Source organism: Bufo gargarizans, chromosome 2 (assembly GCF_014858855.1).
Source record: "Bufo gargarizans isolate SCDJY-AF-19 chromosome 2, ASM1485885v1, whole genome shotgun sequence".
NCBI classification, from domain to species: Eukaryota; Metazoa; Chordata; class Amphibia; order Anura; family Bufonidae; genus Bufo; species Bufo gargarizans.
In genome coordinates this window covers 344,897,203-344,923,432 of record NC_058081.1, presented here as the reverse complement: position 1 = coordinate 344,923,432, position 26,230 = coordinate 344,897,203, and the positions used below count along the sequence as shown (strand labels likewise).

Here is a 26,230-nt window from a genome sequence, read left to right as displayed (position 1 = left end):
GCCTCCACAGACATGAGGTAGAAGGGAAAGATCTGCTCCTGTTCTGTGTTTAGAGTTGCACCTGGTTTTGGCTCACAAATCACTGATGGAAATCACTGACCAAACACTGAAGTGTGAACGAGGCCTATAGCTTCATTTGGGTTTGGCTGAGCTGGTGTGAGTTTGTCTCTGGTGTTCCTGCTCGTCCGTCTCGACAGAAGTGTCCATTTGTTTGGTATATACCCTGTTGTTTGCATCTGGGCCTGAGAAAGAGACTTCCATTCGTCCATCTGGGGAGGAATGGGTTGTCTCTGGCCCTAACCTTTTCCAGGGCCTAATAGGGATATAGAGGCCTAGGTATCCTGCATATGAATATTCCGACCTTCGGGGTCTATTCATATTGATAGATAGAGCCCAGATTAGGGTTGTCTAGGTGGTGACCTGTTTCTTCCCTATTTTCCAGGCCCAGTTACTGTTCCCTTCCCTCCAGTGTTCAGTCCCCCCCCCCACACACACACTGATCGTGACAGTCACATTCCAGCCTCATCTCCAACCGACTTTTTGTTGCTGCATCTCGTCTATGTGCAGTACAGATAAAAATCTTGTATCAAAGTAATCGTACTGACCAGGGAACGCCATAAAAATAACATCCATAAAACTGTGGAAGAATTAAGTTTTTTCCCCCAATTCTATCAGAGTAGAAATTTCTTTCCAGCCTCCCACTACATTGTATGCAATATAAATTGGTGAATTGGTGACAATAAAAAGTTAATCTTGTCCCGCACAAAATAATCCCTCATATGGCTATGCAAACAGAAAAATAAAGTTATGGCTCCAGGAAGGCAGGTTGTAAAAATGGAAATGGAAAAAACGCAAGATCAGGAAGGGGTTAGGAAATGATAAAAGTCTGATAAATTCTCAGTTCAATTTAGGTAGCCTAAGTGCTTAACCTCTTAAAAGTTATAACAGCTCAGCTGCACCTCTGTCAATAAGTTCTTACGTAGTTGTCATAAATCTAATGACAAAGTTTAAACCTTCTTGGTATCTGGACCCTCAGGGTCAGTGAGAGCCCTGCTCTACAAGTGGAAATTTAACCAAATAGTTTTTTTCCTAATCTAGCTTTAGACTGTTACATAATCATTACCCAGATTGAAGCCTGTGGCATTTAGCTTCTTGAACTTTTCACACCTTGCTGTCTAATGAAGCGACAAATGAACTCCACAAATGACTGCCTGGCATACGAGGCACATATCTACAAGTTACTGAATCTGAAAACCTGCTGTTAGACCATTCTGAGTATGGACATTACATGCTGTTCAATGTAAGGCTCTTTATAAAAATGTTTAAAGAGGTTCTGTGAACAAGTAACATGGAGTTTTAAGTAAAGTGATTACCTGGAAAAAACAAACAAAAAAAAAAACACTAGTCCATTTTGCATTCTAGAAATACCGCTGACATCCGGAGATTTAGAGGCTGGATGCGCGAAATGACTAAAGTCATAATCAGATCATTTTGAGAACGGGTTTCAGATACTACATGGACGCACAAAGATATTTTTGTACCTAAGGCTACTTTCACACTTGCGTTCAGAGCGGATCCGTCTGGTGTCTGCACAGACGGATCCGCTCCTATAATGCAGACGATGGGATCCGTTCAGAACGGATCCGTCTGCATTATAGTTTAGAAAAAATTCTAAGTGTGAAAGTTGCTCAGACGGATCCGTCCAGACTTTACATTGAAAGTCAATGGGGGACGGATCCGTTTGAAAATTGAGCCATATTGTGCCAACTTCAAACGGATCCGTCCCCATTGACTTACATTGTAAGTCTGGACGGATCCGTTTGCCTCCGCATGGTCAGGCGGACATCCTAACGCTACAAGCAGCGTTCGGGTGTCCGTCTGCTGAGCGGAGGACAAACGTTGCCAGACTGATGCATTCTGAGCGGATCCGCATCCACTCAGAATGCATTAGCGCAGTACGGATCCGTTCGGGGCAGCTTGTGAGAGCCTTCAAACGGAACTCACAAGCGGAGCCCCGAACGCTAATGTGAAAGTAGCCTAAGCCACGATGGCTCCATAAGCATTGACAGACAGTAGTCTCTGGTTTGGCCAATCATTTTGTAACTGGCTACAAAGACAATCCAGATGGCTTAGTCACAGACTCTTATGGAATCACGGCTTGCCATGGTAAAAAAAAAAAAAAGACAAGTTGCGGCTGGCATTCACTACCTCAAATATCTCTGTCAGGGGCGTAGTTCAGGCTGGGGATTACCTAAATTAATGCATATGAATACTGCCATAATATGGAAGCCTCCATATTTTTCTAGGCCTATATCTGGCACACTTTTAGATCAATTTGTATGGATTGATCTGTGATCTTGATTTTTTCTTTCAGGATTAATCCACATTAACTTACATCAATAAATAAATTATATAGCACCATAAAAGTGCCAAATAATGTACAAGGCACACCAAAAAAAGAAAAAAAGAAAAAGTATCCTGACATAAACCTGACAAATGCTAAAAGAAGACTTAAAAACCATTCACTTGACTTTGTGCTGATTGGATGCTGACCTATTCATTTCTAAGGGGCCCGAAAAAAAAATGCGAACACATCTGTGCGTCCGCTCCACAGTCCTGAAAATAGGATAGAATATGTCCTATTCTTGTCCGTTTTACAAATATAAAAAAAAAACGGATGGAACGAGGACGTCAATCATATTTTCTTGCTGATCACAAAATATATATTGTCATGTGAATTCACCCTTAGTGCTTTTTCCCCCCCAACTGAAAAGTTCTGGAATCTTAGTACAGTAAAATGCTGAGCCTCTCTCCACGATCATCAGTGTAGAAGCAGCAATTATTACTTACATCACTGACCCCTCCATTGCACACACAGTTACCTGCAAAAGTCTTGCCAAACCATTAAGGGGTCACATACATCTTCAATTTAAGATGCCACTATGGGTGAAATCTGTTTTCACAGAGATTTGCTATACTAATGTATTATGTTTTAATAGGTTACATGACCAATGATGTTGCAGGCTGGTCAAGAAAAGCACGTCGACTGTTAGTCCATGTGACCACACTTCCTGTATTGAGATTCTGTAAGAGTTGTCACAGGGAAAAGTGGGGAGAATTGCAGGTTTCCTGCCCAACTGCATTGTAAGTGATGAGGCCGGCCTTAAATCTTTTTTCTTTTAAACAAATGAGAAATTTTGCTTCAGTTTTGCGATGGCCTCGTCTCCCAGCATGACTGATTTTATTGATGCTATTTTTTGTGGTTAAGGGGAGATTTATCAAAACTGGTGCAAAGGGAAACTGGGAGCCCATAGCGACCTATGAGATTCTACCTTCCATTTTTCAGAGCTCCTTTGGAAAATAAAAGGATCAATCTGACTGGGTGTATGCAAGTTAGCGTTAAAAGCTGCAGCCTCAATTTGTTTTGGCTGAAGAGGACCTGACATCTCCTAGCATTCCCTGTTGAATCAATGCCTCTCCAGAGCTTACTCTGGGGATCTGCATACTGGAAAGTATAATCCTTACAGTGGGCACTATACAGTAACCTGGAAGAGACGTGGGACAAAGTCAAAGACCTAAAGCAGTAGATTTGTAAGAATCAGTAGAAGTAATCGCACTACAGTATACAGATGTCAACTGAACTCGCCTCTGAGCTTGGTTAAAGCATGTTTGCCTTCTAAAAATGATAATGAATTTAGTAATAAGCCACGGGGACCACCTAAGAAGAATGTTCTGAAACTTGCTTACCTTTTCTTTCTGTTCAAGAATATGAGACACGGATGCTGTAAAGCAAAGTAAAATCTGGAGCATCTCTGGCAAGAAGGGGCTGATCAAGTGACCTAAATTTTTAAGAACGACCTCCAAACTATTGAGTAAGCTGTGCTGTCGTCCAAGAGGCAGAACCTTAGAGAGGTCCACCTGTTCTACAGACTGTTGTACCAGTGCCAGACAGCTGCCTGCAAAGTAAAAATTAATTAGACATCAGCAAGCAAAAAATGTGTATTTTTTTCATTTTAAAGTGCCATTGTACATAGACTGAGGATATCACGGCTCCTGTCAGTTACCAATGTGCAATATGCTGTTTGAGCTGACATATTTCTTTGCCTTCTTATTCTGAAATACCCTTTGAGCACATTTACCATTTCCTTGGCCACCTGAGAACATCCACAGTATAGGGGGTAACTATTAGATTGGCGGCCTCTTAATAAACTAGGCACATCTCTGACCCTCCTTGCGCCAGAAATGCAAATCAACACCAGCTAGCGGTTGGCGCAGACTTGTGCTTAGGCCAATTTCCGGTGTAAACTGTAGTAAATCTGGTGGGTGACTCTTCCGCCTACTACTAAGCCTCACCCCTTTCCTTGTCACTTTAGAAAAAAGTCGAGAAACAAAAAAATGTCATTAATTAGGGAGCGCAAAATAATTTTTGACTTTTTAACTCCACTTTTTGGCGTAAAATACTTAAAAGGGAATTACGGAAACAGTGGAGCGCCGGCCCGCTTGGCTGTTTCAGTATGTCCGGCCATCTGGGGCCAGCACTTAGTCCCATCTTGAAGTGGAAACTGTGAGATGGGGCAACCCTTTACTAAAATCTCACCCAGTGTGTGGTGTCTTTGACCCCTTTGCATCCATACGGTTTATTAGGAAATATGGAAACCATTAAGTGGAGAAAGCCGCTGTCTTATCTGAATGGCCATAACAGAATATTACATTCTCTACATTGTCTGGCTGTCCAGTGTTTCGCTGGTGATTACAGGCAGGCTTCAGTTACCAAATGGGTACATCCAAACAACAAGTGAATTAAAGATTTGCATGCAGTGAATAATATCCTACCATCCTTCAGATGTTTCACAGGCTCATACAGAAGATCTAAGAACATCCTAATCTCTTCAGACTGGGAACCAGCTAAGAAACGGAGAACAATTGACATTCGTGTTCCAGCGCCTGACTTGCCCTGTGTTTTGCTGCCTGTTTTGCTTCTCATGCGTCCATATAATATTCTATAAAAGGAGAAAAAAAGGAAACGTATATGACTAATGTTGCATCTAATGTACAGGCAAGTGGAACAATTCTATAGATTACTCTTTGATTCAATTTCTCTAAACCTTCAGAACGTAAGCTCAGAAACACATATAGGTATTTATTGGCAATGATCAGAGAGAAGAGCTGAGAATCATGTCTGCAGCTATTTTAACCCCTACGTTAGTCTTCTACATTAAAGAATCTACAAAAAAAAAAAAAGATAAATTAGGTAACTTAGGGTTCATTTAGAAGGCATGATGTGGGGCTATGACGAGTGGCAATTGATGATATAGCAATTGAAGTGGTGTTCATATTAAAGGCCTTCACACTGTACAATGGATCCTGTATCGGGGATGAACTTTGATCTTTTGTCCCACATACACTTTATATTATTGTGGCAGCACATCCCTTGTTTACCAGAAGATGCGCTGCCAGCTGACAAACATGTATCAGCTCCTTGGTCGGCTGATCGCTGCCATTCACACTGAGAAATGACTGGGAGTGCGGGTGTGTTCCTCTATCTGCCACCTATTCCTGTTCCCAGAGTGTGGGACAGCAAATATATTATTGAAACCATGTAATGCAGCATAAAAATAGGTGTAAGACAAAGACTATACTAGCAGGAGTAACTTATCTGGAACAAAATATTTTCTACATTAAACAATTAAAAGGTGAATTTAAACATTTCTGTTTCAGGACCGCAATTACCGAATCTGTTGCCAGTCTGTACATAGGACTTACCTCATGAGCACAGGCATTATGTCTGCTCTATGCATAGGCTTCACTATAGAGCTCTCCTCTGAAATGCTGAAATGGACAATTTCCTCCTTAAAATTTTTATCTTCCAGCAACCTCTGCAGGTTTTCCCTGTAAGATGTGAAAACACATTTCACCAATATTTCAGAAGAAATTAAGTGTACAATTCACATTGGCATCAAAATGCACAGTAATGTTTATACATAGCAATATATTTAGGATGTGGCAATAAATTACGTTCCGAAACGTTAATACTTCAGCTTCTTAATATGGCCTCATGCCTCCTAATTTTCCTAATAGAAATGTCAATTCTTGACTGCAAACAGACAAAAATAGGATATGTTCTATAGTTTGAGGAATGGCTGACCGAATGCTTACAGCACACAGATCACATGTGTTTGCAGTCCACATTTTTTGTGGACCCGTTTGCAATACGCAAAAAAATGCTGATCGGACACGGATCCAAACAAAGGTTGTGTGCATCAGACCTATGGGAGTATAGCCTGATTTAATTCTAGGAATGACGGGAGAATAAGGGCTTAGGAGAAATAGGGCAAGGAGAAAACACAACATATGGGACTGGGTGGTTAGCATAGTGTGAGCGTAATCAACTCTACTGATGTGATTAGGGATAAGCAAATCGACTTCGGATTAAACATCGCGAGCGCTCCGTACAGTATTAGAATGTATTGGCTCCGATGAGCCGAAGTTATTACTTCACGACGACTTCAGGTAATAACTTCAGAAATTAATTTATACTGTTAAAAATCTTTTACCGAACTCGGGTTCTGTTCTAAGGTACCACTTGGAACCGAAACAGAGTTCAGGAAATGGTTTTTAATAGTAGAAATTAACTTCTCAAGTAATTCCCGAAGTTCCGCGAGACTTTGCGAAGTAATAACTTCAGCTCATAGGAGCCATTACATTCTAATACTGTACAGAGCGCTCGCGACGTACAGTATTCTAACAAAGTTTTATGCGAATCGACTTCGGATGTTTCATCCAAAGTTGATTCACTCATCCCTAGATGTGATGATAGGGACAAATCAACGGTTAAGTTGTGCAGCGCAGGAAAAATCATCATACAGAGACACAAGCGGTGTGTTCTCCACAAAATGACTTCAAACTTTATTTCAGCAAGCGTGGATATGTATACCGACAGCATATCATAATGGCTCTAGGCCAAAAAGCTGTGAAACTCACAAAAGTGAGGACAAAACATTCGGTCTTGTATGGGAAAGACGAAATGTATGGGAGATTTTGGCATTAGACCATAAGGACAATTCATTTTTAACACCAAAATAGTATAAAACAAAAAGAAAAGGATATTAAAAAAAATCAATAAAATGAAAAATAAAATATGTGCTCTATATAGCAAAAAGCCAACTGCATCATTTAGATTGTAAAGTTGAGTAGATATGCTGCAAAATTATTGCAGATCTTTAGTTTGGATTCTGTCATAATTCACAATATAGTTTTAAAATCCCAGCCACATGGAGCAAAAAATATGTTATTTTATATTTAGCTGCATGTCAATCCTTTTGCAAAGTTGTTGCATAGTTTCAACATTAATTTTGCACTTCTCAAAATCTGCTAATAAGATATGCAGATATCACTGCAAACCTACAACAAAAAGTCTGCAGCATATGATACTCAGACTAAGCAACCATTTCATAAATGGCTGACGCGTGATCCAAATGAAGAAAAGACTGAGGTATCCGGACAGTTTTACTGCAAATGGGGGACTAGAGTGGATTTTGTGCCCAAATCATAAATGAACATACATACATATATTGTTATTCAATGACTTTAATTATAAGGAGGTGGTCACATAAAATAACTACCAATGATTTGGGTGGAAAAATTTATTTTCAACATGGTTTCGACTCTAATTTCTATCTTTCAAAATTTCAGATTTCCAAAATCCATAAAAAATAAGAAAATAGTTACTTGTAGGGTTGAATATGTGGGTGTTTGTAGCTCAGCACACAATCCAAGGCAACTTTTTGTACATTTTGATCTTGATGACACAGCAGCTGGAGAGAAAAGGGGAGAAATTAACCATGTCCCATAAAATATTTGGGTCTTTTGTGCTTTATCATTGCATTATACCCTAGGGAGAAGTGGTTTACATAACTTCAAATAAAACAGACTGTAGGTATTGCTGAACATCTTAAAAGGGTTCTGTGTGTTTAAACTAATGGCCTATTCTTAGGATAGTTCATCAGCAGGGGCAGATTGGCCATAGATCCTACAATGAAATTTCCCGGTGGGTCGATGCCCCAGGGGGCCACCCAAGTTCTCCTCTCTGCCAATGACCTGGTACATAATGAGCTCTCAACACTAATTAACGCTGTGAGATTCAGTTACTCCCGTACCCAGCCGGCAACTACACATGCCCTCCTGAATTCAAATGCTGCGGCCCACACCTCACCTCCTAAGCCCCCTGCTCAACTGGAGGAGGAGGACAGAAGATGGTAGCTATTGATGACCACCACAGAGGGACAGCTTTTGAGCCAGTATATTGTGATTTGGTTCCACTGGGATGGTGTTTTGCACTATGGTATTGTTGACCCCCACCTACTTGTGTTGCCCGCCTTGTTTTTTTTTTCCCAGAGCCACTTTAAGTTCCCACTCAGCCACTGGTCATCAGTATAGATGGGCACCCGGCCAATCACCTGTCACTGCTGCAGCCAATTAAGGGCCTCAGCAGTCCAGTGCAGAGTATTGCTGAGGCCAGTGATTGGCTGCATGGTGACTTGGTGTGCACGGGATGCTAGCGTTAATGCTGAAGGACTGAAGTGTTATGCTAGAAGTAACAAGGGATAATAGTGGTAAAAAGTCCTTTTGTTATTTTATATTTATTGTTGCAGTGATTTATTTATTTTATTTTAAATTTGACAAGCCGTTTGTGGAGAATTTTCAACCAGCCAAGTTAGAAAAGTGACTAATAATAATTATTTTTTAATTATAGATATATTGGCATTTTTGTAAAAGTGACTACAGTTGATATTACACGTCACCTTTAAATGAGCGTCTCACAAACAAACAGTAAAGCTGTTACTTGTGACCGACTTAACAGAACAGTTACCAACAATTGGCAGACCTAGACCTGAGGCTGCCCAGAATTGGATAAAAGTGTTGCTGGTGTCATAAACCAGCGTCTCTGGTTTTTGACATATGAACCCATTAATACCCAGTCAAGACACAGACATGACTTAAATATATTTGAGTGCACGTGCTTATATTTATCACTTGTATCATTGGGGGACATAGAAGACCATGGGGTATAACTTCTGCCACCAGGAGGTGACACTAAGCTGAAATGTTAATGCCTCCCCTCAGCTATACCCCTCCTGAAGACACTAAGCTAATCAGTTTGAGCTTAGTGTGCATAGGAGGAAGACCTCCCTGCTTTGCAGGCCAACTTCTGCCATTTTCTTTTATTATTTGACCTTTTTCCTCTTTAGGTATGGGAAACAGAGGTGACTCACCTCTCTGTTTACACAGGGAGGAAGGCCGGCGTCAGTTTCCCTCACTGCCCGACCTCCACGAAGAACACAAAGTGGACCAGGGAAGCCCAGCATCCCTGCATTCCACCAGCCATGGGGTCACCTGCACTCTGTAGTCCCCCCTCCACTCCAGCCTCCCTACCAACTGAGTACTAGCGGATAAAGAGGTAACCCTGCTGGTACCCCAAGTGGGGGTGAAGTGAAGAGAATGAAAATGCGGTCACTGTGGTAAACACTGGGTGAGTATAACCACCTCTATCCCTACTCACTCCACTCCAGCACCCCATTTCACTCCTCTAATCCTCCTCAATCCCTTCCCAGCCTGGGTTGGTCATACATGTGCAGTCCTCTGTCCTGCACTTTGCGGAAGTGGGTGCGGGTCCCACCTAGGGATATGCCACCAATACTTGAGATGGGCCACCCCTTTAATCTAGAGTTCTGGTCTGGAGTTTGAATTTCTGTTGCTTGTAAGGGTAGCAATGGGATGCAAAGGAAGAAAGAGAAAAGAAGAAAGGGAAAGTGGACTTTGAAACAGAGAAGATGTCACCTGTGAGGCACTGGATATTCTGCCTGTACCAGTGCCTGATCAGTTCAGCATTTTTGTGTGTGCAGCGTGAATATACTCTGTAGACCACCTGTGTAGAACTAGTATCTGACCACTTTAAAGGTTTGTGGGTAAGGTTTCCTGATGCAGTTTTGGAGTGGATCATAAAATGAGAGAAAGTATAAAGTACAGATACAACTTCCCCCTCATTTTTTAATTCACTCCCGGTTTTGGTTTCCAAATACTGCATGCAGAAAGCGGACCAGGTGGTGGCATTATTGGGTATAGTCATAGCACACACTTGAACCTCACTGAAAGAGCAAGCACATGCCTGTCCCTAATTATGTGATTAGGTGTTTGTGGCCCACTTTCAATTTTCGCCTAGTATTGACTTTCTGACACTTTCAAAGGAAACAACCCAGCTCCGGAACACTTCTCATCTTGTAGCCAATTTGGCCAGGCAGGAGTTTAGTATTTCAATCAACTTCTACGGAATTCTGAACTGTGTAGCAGAAAACTGAAGCTTTATCTGTTGTAATGGTATTTTCATTTATTTTCTTAATATCAGGATAGAATTTCAAAATTCTATTCAAAAATGTATAAATGACATACAATGTGTAAACAGACTGGCCAGGATTGAGATCTTTTGAAAAATATAATCAAATAGTAAATAAGTGAATTCAAAAGATCTCAATCCTGGCCAGTCTGTTTTCACATTGTATGTCATTTATACATTTTTGAATAGAATTTTGAAATTCTATCCTGATATTAAGAAAATTGAGATCTTTTGAAAAATATAATTAAATAGTAAATAAGTGAATTCACACAATCTATCATATGAACTGGTAAAAAGATCTTTTTATAGGGATAGGTTGCCAGACTATGTTATTGCTTCCTTTATAACTGCCTTGTGAAAGCCATTTTAATGACTAGCTGTAAGTCTGACAATATTTTGTTTACCATTAGGGATCCAAGCTTTGTAGGTGTCTTCAGCCTGAGTGAGCAGAACTAGTTATGTAAATTACTCAACTACTACTGCTCACAGCAAACTGTTTCCACCTTAGGGTCAAAATACAGTTTTCCCACTGTTGTGCCTCCGTAGTGCAGCACAATCAACACCCAGCACAGCCAAGAGTATAAATATTACTAAAATAGCAAATACACAAATGTGCCTGCTTTAGCTCTAAACAAGGTAGCCAATGGTTCTTTAACGGGTTTGTCCAGGCTTTACTAAGTTATGGCCTGTCCTGAAGATAAGCCATCACTAATAGGGATGAGCAAACTTCTGTTTTCAAGTTCGGTGTACAAGGTCCGTGGTAGCGGAAGCCATAATGGAATTCTTAGTTAACCCGAACCTTGTACGCCAAACTTGAAAACAGAAGTTCACTCATCCCTAATCACTAACTAATCAGCGGGAGTCCAACACTTCCCACCCCACTGATCAGTGTTTCGGCTGCAGCTTCTTCTCAAAAAGTTGGAACTACACAGTTTTGTCAACCTTGTAATGGACACAGCTGGTCACTGCAGATATGCTCTTATTGACGTTCCAGCTCCAGCTTCCAGTGACGAAGTTGCACCCCTGCCGATCAGCTAGTGGTGGCCTATCCTGAGTAAGTCAGCAAACCTCGGATAACCTCTTTAATGCAATGTACCTATCTTTTTCAAGGACCTACACTGCTGTATGCTCTTCAACGATTATTAAAGTTTCTAAATTTGTAAAATGCTCTTCAACTATTTCTACGGGTCAGCAGCAGAGAGAACAAGCCATGCATAAAGGATCTCAGGTAACTTGTCATCCTAGATACAGCGAGAGGAATACAGGACATGGCACTCTGCCATGAGAGACTCTGTTGGGATTTCATGCTGCCGTGGTTTAGGCAGCATGACCTGATGACAGGTTCCCTTTAATATATAACAAAATCGTAAAGTAATATAATATCCATGCTAACAGAGTAGTTACTTGATGACAGAGCTGAAGCTGGGTTCAAAACATTAACAGTAGTAGATATATCATGTATGTTACAAAGTGAAGTTACACATTCTCTAAAGTTAAACTAGAAAACACCACAGGATAGCTATGCTGTGCAGGTGGCATTAACTAATTAATAGGTTGGTGTATCCTTATTGGCACACAGTAGTGTGGGTAATAAAATTACACAACTATGTTAGATACAGGAAACCACAAAGTCACTTACTGGCATTTGACAGGAGGTGACATTGACTAAATGTCATTTATCACAATCGTTAAAAGAAACAAATTGAATTACATAAAGATAGATACCATGCGGATGATTACCTGGGTATAGAGCTCATATAACTTGGGTTCCAGATATAACGCACGTGGATTTGAAAACTTGGAAAAAACTCCTAAATGAACGATCAGTTGCCTTTAGAATCAGGAAACAAAATACACAAAAAAATATCACAATAAATGAATAGATTACCATATTTTATTTGATATTTTTGGACTATAAAACAAACTGGACTATACAGTGCACTGAGGTACAAAGGGTTTGCCAGTGTTTAAATTGTATTATACTAATAGTATATAATAATAGTAAAAACTTATAAAAACTTAGCTAACCTTCACTAGCCTCTATGATCCAACCTTGCTGTTCCTTCCTCTTCATTGGGTTCCACCAGTTATATATTGTTGTGGCTGCAACGGTGACATCCCATATACCACTGCAGCCAATAAATTACCGGCCTCAGTGGCAAATGGTCCCAAGATCTTCAAGGCCACTGTTTACCTGTGCTTGTGCAGTGTGTTCTCTTGTTTTCTTGACTGTGGTGGCCTGGACTGCAGGAGTGTGCATTTTTGCACATGAACAGCAGCCACCCACATAGGCACCACTCGGCATTGCAACAGTAATATCTGCACAGTAGCTCAAGGGCTATTCAATACAGTGATGCAGAGCACAAAAAGTCCTGCTCTGCCAATGCTGCTAATAGGGACTTATATCGGCTGCATCAGCAGTGCTCTCGTACATCAAGCAACGTTATGATGTCACCAGAGCACCAATTGCCTGGCAAATTAAAGTGTATGGTAGCACTCACACACAGAAGCGGTGAGCAGCAGTGGGGGAAGAGAGGTGAAAAGGGGAGATGGGATAACGAGATTTTTGTGGACTCACCTGTAAAATCTCTTTCTCGCTTAGTTCATTGGGGGACACAAAACAGTGGGTATAGCTGCTGCTGCCACTAGGAGACGCCACTAGGAGACGACACTAGGCTGAAAAGTGTTAGCTCCTCCTCTGCCGGCTATACCCCCTCCAGCCTGGAGAGAGCATATCAGTTTGTGCCCAAGCAGTAGGAGAAAAACATACATTAAAGGAAACATAAACCAACCAATGTCAGTAGGACCGAATGAGAACTGAGGACCCTACTGGCAAACCAACCGCCTGCGGCAAAAATAGAACAATAATGAACCGTGGGACGTTCAAAAGCAGTCTACGGGGAGGAAAGAACCACACACCAATGGACAACCTCCTCGCGGAAGCTTAAGACACCGCTGCCTGCAAGACCTTGCGGTCCAGAGCGGCGTCCGCTGATGCAAAGGTATGCACCTGGCAGAACTTAGTGAACGTACGCAAGGAAGACCAAGTCGCTGCCTTACACAGCTGTGAGGTTGAAGCATGGCAGAAACGAGCCCAATAAGCGCCCACCTGGTCGAGTGAGCCGTGATACCGAGGGGCGGTGCCTTGCCCCGGGAGCGGTATGCCTCAGCATTTGCCGAGCGAATCCACCTGCCAATCGTCACCTTAGAGGCTGGCAAGCCCTTGCGGGGACCTTCAGGAAAATCGAACAGGGAGTCCGTACGGTGGAATGACCTAGAAATGGACAAGTAAATCCTCAGAGTCCAAACCACTTCCAGCTGATGGAGAGTTCACTCCCTAGGATGTGAGGGAGAGGGGCAGAACGAAGGGAGAACAATGTCTTGGTTGACGTGGAAACAGAAAAGATCATCCTTAGGCGCAAAAACATAACGGCCAGTTGGAGTTAACAGCAATCTTCCAGGTTTACTGGTTATAAAAATACTTCACAACGCGTTTTGGGGAAAACAACTCCCCTTCTTCAGGTGTAAAAAGGTTGCTTAAAATTGCATCACAAGAGCAGATATATATATATATATATACACACACACACACACACACACACACACATATACATATATATATATATATATATATATATATATATATACATACATACATTTCAACTTGAAAAAAAGCCTAAAACAAGGGTCAATGGGGAAGGAAGAGGGGGTGGTCCCTAGGTTCAGGGGTGATTATAGAGAAATCCCTATAAAGATACATAAAAATAGCAATAAGGGTGCCTTTGGGGTGAGTGGGACCTCTAAAATCGGGGGCAGCTTTAGGTGCAATCTACCCAGATGCTCCACAATAAGGTTATCCCCCACAGGGGACTCCTTTCCAATTAAAGACCATCTAGATTGCGGCTCTCAAAACATCATTTATGTATTGGAATGCCCCAGTGTCTCTAGTCATGCGGCTGAACAAGTAATGCCCATTGAAAAAATATCAAATGACTGTCGAAACATAGGCCAAGCATTAAAAAGACAGGAAATGTTCTGGATTTTCAAGTTGAATGAAGCCTTCGGAATAAATCTATGAAAATAAGAACTGGGGCCTCAAAAAAGCCCTATATTAAAAATATTGTTTCCAGGCTGATGATCTAAATGAAGCCCATGAACGATAAGATCCCCATTTTTTTCTATAGCCAGGGTAAAAGACCTTTGGCATTATGAAAATGGGGATAAGGGCCCATTCTGGGCGCCCAAAAATGCACCAGCTCTTTCTATCCCATAGTTTAGACCGCACTTTACCCACTATATATTTTATCCCTGAATTAAATCTATAAACTGGCATAGAGTAATATCTAGCCTAAGACTATATTTACAGTCTTTAAGGAGGCACCGTGAAACAGCCTATTTTATAACAAGGCCTGTACCTCCGATCCTGATGCCCCTCTATATAATTGGTTTAACTAATAAAAGGAAAAAAATTATTATGTATGGTAATATTGGGTTTGAAAGTGAAACCCATATTCTGTGCATAATGTTGTTTTATATATGGTTAGATTATATAATCGATGGTTTTATATAATTATAGACTTATTGCTATTTACATCTTTTAAAACCTTCTATTTTTAGTAATGTTATATTTTTAGCGTTTTCTATTTCCCCCAATATTCCTATCTCAATAAGGCTCCACTCACACATCCGTAATAATGGGTCCGCATCCGTTCCGCAATTGCGGACCCATTCATTCTCTAGGGGGGAAGAATGGATGTTGAGAGCACACTATGTGCTCTCTGCATCCGCATTTCCGGAGCGGGCCCCAGATCTTCCTGTCCACGGCTCCCGAAAAAAATAGAATGTGTTACATAGGCATTTTTATGGTGGTGCCGGCCGGGTGTATTGCGGATCCGCAATGCACTACAGATGTCTGAATGGACCCTTAGCCTGTAGCGGTTTCATTATGAATTATAATCGGCAGCCGCCTGTCCCCGGCATCACTGTTACCTTGGCAACACCAGCGTCTAGCGATCCATGTCTCAGACACGTGATAGGCTCACGTGATCGACGCTGGCCATGTGAGATTTTTCCCTCGTCCAGACGCCGGGGAACCCGCTCCTTCCGGCGTCTGGTCGCCCAGGCAGCATTGCGGCAGACACGTGGTGTGCTGGGAGCAGGCTCCCAGTACTAGGCGTCTGGTTCCTCTGGAAATATGGCACATGACCTGCTAGTTGCTGTCATGTGACCTTGCAGCTCGATGTAATCATGCGATATAGCATGAATTCTTTTATAAATAAGTACACTTTTTCATTATACAAGAAAAGCCCCTGATTAAATAAGCTTAACGGGTTTGTCTGAGTTATGGAAAAAAATATAGCACTGTAAATCTGATGGTCAGCGATATATAACTAAGCTAACCAAGTTTTAGGCAAAAAAAATCTATTTCCTCATTTCCCTGGTTGTCTTATGGCCCTTTGTTTACTTGCAATAAAAACAATCTCTGCCCCTCCCCCTGCTCTGCAAAGGGAGTGAATACAAGTACTGCCCTGAGCGACATTCCTGCCTGCTGGGAGACTCAGCAGCATGTTGTATGAGTAGGACTACAAGTCCCAGCTGTATAATGACACTGCCAAGGGAGTGAATACAAGTGCTGCCCTGAGTGACATGTCTGCCTGCTGGGAGACTCAGCAGCATGTTGTATGTGTAGGACTACAAGTCCCAGCTGTATAATGACACTGCCAAGGGAGTGAATACAAGTGCTGCCCTGAGTGACATGTCTGCCTGCTGGGAGACTCAGCAGCATGTTGTATGTGTAGGACTACAAATCCTAGCTGTACAATGACACTGCTGATACACACAGGATCTTCCACCTACCTGCAATGCTCTGAAGAACTTCTCTTTCAGCTCCTGTGCCCAGCATTTGTCTCCTCACTGCCTGCAGCTACACAGTAAACACTTCAGCCCTGAGTCTGTGCAGCTGAAGGGGTTAAGAATCCTGGGAGAGAGCAATAAGCAGCAGCCGGCAGTGCAGGGGGCGTGGCCAGCACTGTGACGTTTGGTGTACGGATCTCTCAGGCTTGTGCACAAACATTAGCAGAGCAGGGAGGGAAGCTGACATCACAGGTCATGTGACCCTCAGTGAAATCTGAGAAACCAGCCACTGGAGATAAAGTGAATTAATTGGAAAGCCATTACATTTGCCTAGTTAGAAACATAGAAAGAATAAAAAAATAACTCGGACAACCCCTTTAAATCTTTTTATTGAGGACGTTTTTATGTATCCTTAGAAAAATCCCTATATGATCACCCCAGAACCTAGGGACCACCCCCTATTCCTTCCCCTCTGAGCCTTGTTTTAGGCTTTTTTTCTAGTTGAAATGTGTATGTGTATGTGTGTGTATATATATATATATATATATATATATATATATATAAATAAGTCCAGAAAAATGGGCGGCACTCCAAGGAAAAGAAAAGACTTTATTCACCCAGGTGGTGCAATGTTTCGGTTCTGCACTAGAACCTTTTTCAAGGCTTGAAAAAGGTTCTAGTGCAGAACCGAAACGTTGCACCACCTGGGTGAATAAAGTTCACTTGTTCTTTTCCTTGGAGTGCCGCACATTTTTCTGGACTATACATTGGGGTAAGAAGCCTATTCCCCTGGAGACGTGCACCCTATCTTTATTGGATTGTGTACCAGTGCCGCCATTTTTCCTTGGTGTATATATATATATATATATATATATATATATATATATACACACACACATACATATCTGCTCTTAAGATGCTATTCTAAGCAAGGGAAGTCATTTTCCCCAAAACACGTTGTGAAGTGTTTTTGTAACCAATAAACCTGGAAGATTGCTGTTAACACCAACTGGCCGGTCCGTTTTGCGCCGAAGGATGTTTTTTTCTGTATCTGCATAACAATCCTCAGTGAGACTTCAGGCAACCCCACTTGAGGATATTCACATCTGTGGCTGCATACCGACCACATCCAGGGAACGTAAAGCTATTCCTGACACGCCTACAATAGAGTTGTGCCTATGTTTTACACAACACCCTAAGGTGTGCCTCCAACTGGGGTATTATTTGGAACCGTGTATGTACGTTTTTCACCCTATGGTGCGCCTCTCTCTTTTTTGCTTATTTATATAGTAAACAAAGCTTGTGCATGTGATTCGTTGACGTGGAAGGCAGAGACTACCTTCGGGTGAAAAGAAGTTACCGGGCAGAGCACTGCCTTATCTTGGTGGAAAACTCCTTACAAGGGCTCCTTACAAGAAAGCGCTGTCAATTCCGAAACGCACCTGATGGATGTGATTGCCACCAGGAATGCTTCCAGGAAAGAAAACGGAGGGAAACAACGTCTAGAGGCTCAAAAGGAGCAGATTGGAGGGAACCGAGGACAAGGTTCAAGTCCTAAAAGGGCAAAGGGGGACAGTGTGAGCCACCCCTTGTAGAAAGGTCTTAACCGGGGGCCTTTCCTGCTAACGGACACTGGAAATTTTTTTACAGTGCCGACACTTGTCCCTTTAAGGAACTAAGAGCAAGACCCAAATCCAGACTCGATTGCAGAAAGGAAAGGATGGTGGGAAGTAAGACACGCAGTAGACTGAGGCTACGTTCCGCACAGAAGCGCAGAAAAGACCAAGTCCTATAATAAATTTTGGATGACACTGGTTTCCTGGCCTTAATTATGGTTTGGATGACTGTCAGGGAAACCTGGCTGCTTCAACAGACACACCGTCAAACGTAGCGACTCTAAACGCTGGTGGAAGACAGGTACCTGAGAGAGAAGATCGACTGAGCAGAAGAGGCCACAGTGTGTCTCATAAAAGGAGCATGCTATCGGTGTACCACACGCGACGGGGCCAATCCGGAGCAATAAGAATGGTCTGGATGCCCTCCATCCTGATTCTGCGCAGGACTCTGGGCAGCAGGGGAAGGAATACGTACAGTAGAGAGAACCCGCCCCATGATGCCACCAGTGCGTCTACAGTGCATGCCCAGGGATCTCTTGTTCGAGAGAAGAAGGTGGGAAGTTTGTTGTTGAGTCTGGATGCCATCAAGTCCACCTCCGGTTGGCCCCAACGGAGACAAATGGAGTCGGGTGCAAAGACCACTCTCCCGGGTCCACGGTCAAGGAAATCTGCCATAAAGGGATACAGCAGTTTGAGTCGCTTGGATGTCGTAAACCAACGATCTGGATGGCCCCACGCCTTTGCAATGACCACCAAAAAGTCGTCATGTAAGGGAAAGGCTTTAGGAGAATGTCTGGAGCGGAGAAAAGACCCCCCTGGTGGCTCGTGGAGGGGGGAGTCATCCTGCACCTGGAAGGTGTCACAGACAGCAGTAACTAGGCTCTCCACCGTGGAAGCAATCTTAGAAGACTGTTCCGGATCCATATCAGAGTCAGAGTCCCCAATCTCCCCATCGGACAGAACTTCCCCTGGGAGGAAAGATGCATCCGGGCATGACCCAGGTGGGGGGGTGGAGATGCTGAGGTGTTAGAGGAACCCCACATCATCACAATGATGGCCAGGCTGCAGGAGCGCAACTGTCAGGACATGTCGATGTCCTGAAGGGGGGGGGGGCTCCTTTCTAGGACTTGTCACAATTGAGTGATATGCTCCACCGCTTGGGTCTAGATAATCATTTAAAATGTGGCTCTATAAGTTTTTAATAAACGTCACAACAGCTGCAGACTTTTTGTTGTAGGCTTGCAGTGAAAATTCCTGAAGCACAGAAACTGAACTAAAATTGCTCAGTCAGAAAATGCTAATAGGAAAAATGTTTAGACTGAGTAACTCAATCAGATAACTCATTGAAAAATGCTGGAATTTAAATAGGTTTTCTGCTTTTCCCATATTAATGACCTATACCCAGGATAGGTAATTCATTTCAGATTAGTTGGGGTCCGAGTCCTGGCACCCCCTGCCAATCAGCAAGCACTGCGTTCTGTTCATGGTTTACTTGCGTCGACATTACAGCGGCGAGCAGAGTAATTACAGCAATTCCGTCCCATTTGAATGAGAGGTGTAACTACAATTGCTCTGTAACATTCAAGTGATCTCTGCTACATTTACTTTTAATGTCTGTATAGTACAGAAAAATGATGTGCATATAAACATTTTTTACTTTTATAGAGTACAAAGTGTTTAATATAACATCATGCTAAGCGTTTTCTTGGTTTACCTAACCACTGTATTTTTCATGACACGTGATTATAGGCCCATATTCTCTAGCATTACTTAATACAATAAAAAATGCTGCTGTGTAAAATGCGTGTAATTTAACTTGAAGATGCGGTCATTTTAGTGCACATAAACACTATTCAAGTGCACTGAAAACAAACACTCACTTTGACGCAGCTCTTCTAGTTTTCTTTGGGTGTGATCCAATATTGTCAATCTCATCAAATTCGGTGTTACCTTCTTCTTCCATCGCTACATCTTCAGCAATGGTTTGATCCCCAGTACAATCCTTCACCTTGTCAAACTTCCGAAGGTCTTGAGAAGGCGCTACTAACAAATCTGTTGGATAGTATTCATTGCTGAAAACAATAAAGGTGGCAAACTGAAGATATAGTTGATTCATTTTAAAAACGCATTTAAACATTTTAAAAGGAAGCCACCTGCAAAATCTGTTCTAAAGTAAGCATACCACCATGAAGGTTCTGTGCCCTGAAACGTAACTATGCATTTCTTGTGGAAATCCGGTCCTCTAATCCTAAGAAATGCTTCTTTTTATTCAGGTCTTCGGTGCATGGGTGGGGCTTCTCTGTTTGGAGCACCCAGCTTCCTCTGCGTCATCACTACCACCTCTGAAATTTCAGGTGGTTGTCAATCAAACAAGAGGAAGAGGCCTAGACATGGTTGTTGGGGGTGCAACCCATGGTGCACTAAGACCCTATGCTTACTTGGAAACATACTTTGGAGGTATCAAATCCGGCAGTGTTGAATTTTCCTCACCGCAATTCCATTCATATCAATGGAATCACCGCAACTTTGCGTACCTGGCCGCTACCAGTGTCACTATGTAGCTGTAATGTAAAGTGTTACTCTTCTTCTACAAAGGGTTTTTCCAGGAGTTAAAGAGGACATTTCACTAGTATAAAAACTAACTATATCAGTGGGCAGAGCGGTGGCCCAGGGGTCCCCCTGCACTTACTAGTATTTCTTGTCCACCTTACTGAGGTGGTTGCACATGTTCACTTTATTAGAAACGGGGGCAGTTACAGAGAAAGCTGCAGCAGACAGAGCACAGCCTGAGAAAGGACATGCCCAATGAGCTGCCAGCCTGAAATAAATCTAGCAGAATAATTAGAGCAATAAACAATGGAACATCTGGATCCATGTAAGGTACAGGGCTGGTTCCAGCTTTCTCAGAAAGAGACTGTCATGTACTATATCTATGTCCGATTTCAAATTTTTACATCAAACCCTAACACCTTTAACTGTAATGCATCAAACCAACAAAACCTCATAGAAAATCATTAGATGCAAGATTGCAATGTGACTTTACAAGGTGTAGACTTAGCCGACAGGGCATTTATTGGACAGCTGAACATTTTGGAATAGGGACGGTATACCTACCCAAGAGGCAGCCTTGGGAACCCGTACCCATCAGACCTTTGTGGCATATTTAACAGACATACTTTAAATGTCTAAATTGGGGAAACCCCCTTTAAACTATGAAACCCATGATTAAAGAGCAGAGTTCTCAGTCTGAGGCAGACATACTAATACATTTACTAGGCTCTACTTCTAAACGGTTACATCACTTCTTCAATGGAGCAGAAAGCTTGAAGTCATTTAGAAAGTGGTGTGAATTCACATTTGTTAACGTAAACTTAATTCTACCTTATAAATCTTAGGAGAAGAGGGGAAAGTTCCCTTGACCGTGGTTCCACCCTGTCAGGGAAGTGCGACATTGCTTTCCACAGCAGAAACCGAAAGTTGGTATAATCAGTCCTCTCATTTACATCTGTCCTACATTTCAGCATGTCACCATAGAGAACTCCAATGTCTCCAGCATAAAAGCCAGGGGAATCCTTTGCCTGGTTGCACTGTAGCTCATCTATTTGCTGATCCTGTAGTTCCCGTTCTGCATAAAAAAGCAAAATCACTTGTGAAACGCAGAAAAAACATGTTCAAGGTAAAAATGGAAGAAGTTCGTGGAACATATTTCTTTATCAATCCTTTCCATTATAAATGGAAGGCATGGTGCTAATGTGAACATAGCCTTAGCATGGATATATAGTAATATAGGGCAAGATAATTATAATCTAAGTGTTGGGTATCACGACACATCTAAAGAATCAACAGCACATTACCGGCATAAGCAGCGGCCTTTTCCAAATGCTCATAAAACACCTTCCAGAAAGCTTTGTTTTCCATCTCATTTGCATGAGAACTGTGAACAAGAAACAAGAGAAAATGACTTTGGGACCAGAGCCATGGAATGTATCTGACACTTTCCAGTTCAATGACTCTTGACAAATCCTTCCTGTCTTGGGTCGATCACACAGTACGCGATGTGATATTAACTGGACATTTCCCATTCACATAACTATGCAGAGCAATTCTGAGATATCGTACGATTCTAGCACAAGTTATATCTTTAAATTCACTCCAATCAGTTAAAGGGGTTGTCCTGCCGTTAATATTGATGACCTATAGTCCCCACGTATCGGCTGTTTGAAGAGGAGGCAATGCTCCATGAGAGTGCTGCTTCCTCTTCATTACTCTGCACTTCGTCTTGGAAGTGCAGTGTAATACAAGTACTCACTCCATTCAAGTGAATGGAGCAAGTACTTGTAATTACACTATACCTCCGCTCCATAAGAAACTAAACATAGTGTAATGACAAGAGAGCGGCGCTTGAATGGAGTTCCGCCTCCACGTCTCATAGCTGATCAGCAGGGGTCCCAGGGGTCGGACCCCCACTGATCAGATATTGATGACCTATACTGACGATAGGTCATCAATATCAACAGCTGGACAACCCCTTTAATGGTTTATTGGATCTACTCCACAATACACTATTTGTCTTGGTTATACTAATACAAAAAAACACTGTATAACTATAACCCTCAGTTAGATCAGAACCCAAATAAGGCTAATGTATGTAGCATAACAGAAAGACTGACTCACACAATCAACTCAATCACTGGGTCCCAGAGGGGACTGAAGTTCACATAAAGCATGGCCAGCAAATATCTCAATGGTACCTGGAAATAAACATAATGACGTAGTTAGAGGGGTGAGTAAGATGGAAAAGTAAAAACTAAAAAAGAAAACAGAATAAGGGACGAGAAATGTAAAGCATGCGATAAAAGTAGCCAAATGAACAGCCATAGTGCAATACTATTCATATAGTGCACCGATCATGCACTTGATAGAATGGTCATGTTACATAAAAAGCATACAGCATTGTGGCATGCTACATTAAGGCCCTATGCACACAACCAGATTTTTTGTAGACCAGATGCAGACCCATTTATTTCAAAGGGGCCACAAAAGATGTGGACAGCACACCGTGTGCGGTCTGCATCCATTTGTCCGTTCAGTGGACCAACAAGATAGAACATGTGTTATTCCTAGGACAGGACATTTCAACAGGGGTAAAAAAATTAAATAAAATTGTGGTATGCAAACAGGAGAGATCCATGTTTTGCAGATTTGCGGTTTGCAGGCTGCAAAACACAAAGAGGCGTAATGGTAGCTACATCTGTACATAAATACAGCCAGAAAGCTGATATCCAACACACCTCCTGAAAACCTTCCTTTGATGCCGCTTTTACAAGGTCATGTCTAAGTTTCCGAAGTTGTAGTAATTTTTCTCGATAGTCGTGGACAGTAGCCGGGACAAGTTCAGCTTGTAGGAGTATAGAAAACACTGACAAGTTCTCCCCTTCTCTAGTTTCCTATAAAAATCAGACATACAGCGGTTAGGCCTTCTCTCATGGTAACATGACAAAACAGTGCCTCTGGCATATTCACTTACCTCTAGACTTGCAGACGGTTGATCACAAAAGTGATGTAAAATCCGTATGGTCAATAGACGCACCTAAACCAGATTGGAAACATATTTATAACTAATTTAAATAAGTGACATTTAATGCACATAGCGAGAGTTGCTGGAATTACAAGGTATGTTACAACAGAACAAGGCGAGAAGAAAGGTTAATTCATTAATGGAGTCCCCCAGACAAAAAATAAATATAAAAATTTAAATACATCATTGTTAATGCTCTAGAAATCGGAAGGAAAACTTGGATAAAAGCCCGGCGCCGTTTGTAGGGTCTCCATATCAGTGCTCTAGTTTCCACCCTAACATCCACAAGTACAGTAGATTAACGGACTTCCCAGCTGAATAACCAAATATGTGAAAGTGGTAGGGGAAATATTTCTTATAAGCCACTAGTGCAAACTTAGAACCATGCGGCAGCAACAGAGCTAGAGAGTTATATAACATCTAATCTAGTGTATGGGGTCTCCCGACTCTTTAAAGGGGTTGTGCAGTGGTGTAATACTGATGACCTACCCTCAGGATAGGAAATCAATGTTACTCCACTGCACAATCCATTTAAAAGTCATTGGGAGTGTCAGTGATCAGCTGTTGAAGGGTTTCAGTGCTCATGGAAGCAGTGTGTCCTTTTCAAAGTTTACCTGCGTGTTGTATCTGTTGCTGCAGTGTAACTATAACTGCTCCATCTCATCTCCACTGCACTTTAATTACACTGCCATTCACAGAAGTCTGAAAGTGGCTCTCATATTTCTCCATTCAGGACACTGGATCAGCCAAGCATGCATATGCGGCCTTCCCCTCACTGCCCCTAGACAGATCTACAAGTGATGGCAAACAGTACTGCTCACATTCTAGGTTGATGGCGACAATTTTAAATCATTTCCAGAGAACCTCTTTAACATAGTTTTGTTGTTACAGAACTTTGCAAATAGTTTATTGGATTAATAATAGACAAAACAAATTTTTAAGCTGTCCATACACATTAGATAGCTGTCAGTCGAACATGCCCGCTTTGCTTGGCTAAACATGCAGTGCCCTAAATGGAGAAAGGGGGAAAAACCACTGCCAGACTACTATGAGTGGCTTATCTCCTCAAGAACAAAAGGATCAATATCAGATTGGTGGGGGTACGACTCCCAAATAGATAAGCTTTGACAATCACCTATTGTGAATGGTGGATCCTGTGTTATCCATACACAGAGGTGATATCATTACCATGATATATAACCATGCAGTAAAGTGATCTGTACAGACAAAGAAGTGGTGCCTATAATTAGACTTAGTGGCCAGTGTGAAAACTGCAGGATTTTATGGTTTTTGTTTAATTACAGATATTGAAAAACGAGATTTTCGCATAATTTACCAGTAAAATCTCTTTATCGCTCTTCCTTGGGGGACACAGGAGACCTTGGGTATAGCTCAGCTCCCTAGGAGGAGTGACACTAAGTAAAAACTGTTAAGCTCCTCCTCCAGCAGCTATACCCTCAGCCTGGAGATAGAGGCTACCAGTTGCGTGTCCAAGTAGTGAGAAAAAAAAGGCAATGACCAACAAAGTGGAAACCAAACAAGTCAACTACCCGACAGGGGCAACCAAACCGTAACCTGTAGAACAAATAATGATAAGTGGGTGCTGTGTCCCCCAAGGAAGAGCAAGAAAGAGATTTTACTGGTCAGTTATACAAAAATCTAGGTTTTTTCGCCCATTTCCTTGGGGGACACAGGAGACCTTGGGACGTCCGAGAGCAGTCCAAGAAGGGAGGGACCACAGCCCAAGCTGAAGCCACCGTAAGCATCATGAAACCGCCGCCTGCAAGACCAGGCGGCCCAAAGCAGCATAGGCCGATGCATAAGTGTGTACCCTGTAAAACTTGGTAAAGGTGTGCATGGAAGCCCAAGTGGCCGCCTTGCACAATTGTTCAGCCGAAGCCCGATGTCTCTGGGCCCAAGAGGCACCGACCGCTCTGGTGGAATGAGTGGTGACACCGAAAGGCGGAACCCTGCCCTTGGTGCAGTAAGCCTCAGCAATAGCTAATTTGATGAAACGGGCGATAGCCACCTTGGAGGCCACCAATCCCTTCCGCGGACCCTCCGGAACTACAAAAAGAGTCTGAGCGACGAAAGGGGCCAGTGATTTCCAAGTAAATCTTCAAGGCCATAACAACATCGAAACGGTGAAGTTCCCTTTCCGGGGGTGGAAATGGGATGGGCACAGAGAGGGGAGGACAATGTCCTCATTTAGATGAAAGGCGGAGACCACCTTCGGAAGGAAGGAAGGGACAGGACGGAGAACAGCCATATCTTGGTGAAAGACCACAAAAGGCTCGGAACAAGAAAGGGCCGCCAATTCGGACACCCGTCAGAGACGTGATGGCCACAAGGAACACGACCTTACAAGGCAAAAGTCGTAGGGATATCTTCTGTAACGGCTCGAAGGGGGAAGCTTGTAGCACCGAGAGCACCATATTCAGGTCCCAGGGCGGAATCTGGGAACGGTATGGAGGAACCGAGTGAGCCACTCCTTGGATGAAGGTCTTGAGAGGTCCGAGAGGAGCCAGGGGACACTGAAAGAGGATGGACAGTGCAGATACCTGACCCAGCCCCAGGCTGGACTGGAGGAAGGACAGAACCGTGGGGAGAGAAACGGAGAGGGGGAACACCCAGATTCTCACAGAATCCCAAATAAGATCTCCAAGTCCGAAAATAGATCTTGGACGAGGCAGACTTCGGGGCGCAAATCATGGTGCGAACCACATCCGTGGAAAACCCCCGTTGCATCAAAACTGCGGTCTCAACAGCCACGCCATCAAACGTAGCGACCTG

The 26,230-nt window shown here is 42.6% G+C and overlaps 1 protein-coding gene across 1 annotated transcript in view; it reads right to left on the bottom strand.

Moving 5' to 3' along the window:
* Positions 1–26,230, bottom strand: part of UTP20 (UTP20 small subunit processome component) — a 107,711-nt gene that overhangs the window by 51,964 nt on the left and 29,517 nt on the right. Inside the window, exons 17-27 of the mRNA XM_044280640.1 lie at positions 23,387–23,449; positions 23,151–23,306; positions 22,534–22,610; positions 21,714–21,793; positions 21,241–21,484; positions 19,740–19,931; positions 12,131–12,221; positions 7,729–7,814; positions 5,764–5,889; positions 4,834–5,000; positions 3,748–3,956 (exon numbers count right to left, since the gene is read on the bottom strand). Coding sequence (XP_044136575.1) covers positions 3,748–3,956; positions 4,834–5,000; positions 5,764–5,889; positions 7,729–7,814; positions 12,131–12,221; positions 19,740–19,931; positions 21,241–21,484; positions 21,714–21,793; positions 22,534–22,610; positions 23,151–23,306; positions 23,387–23,449 — 1,491 coding nt within the window. The remainder of the gene's footprint in view (positions 1–3,747; positions 3,957–4,833; positions 5,001–5,763; positions 5,890–7,728; positions 7,815–12,130; positions 12,222–19,739; positions 19,932–21,240; positions 21,485–21,713; positions 21,794–22,533; positions 22,611–23,150; positions 23,307–23,386; positions 23,450–26,230) is intronic.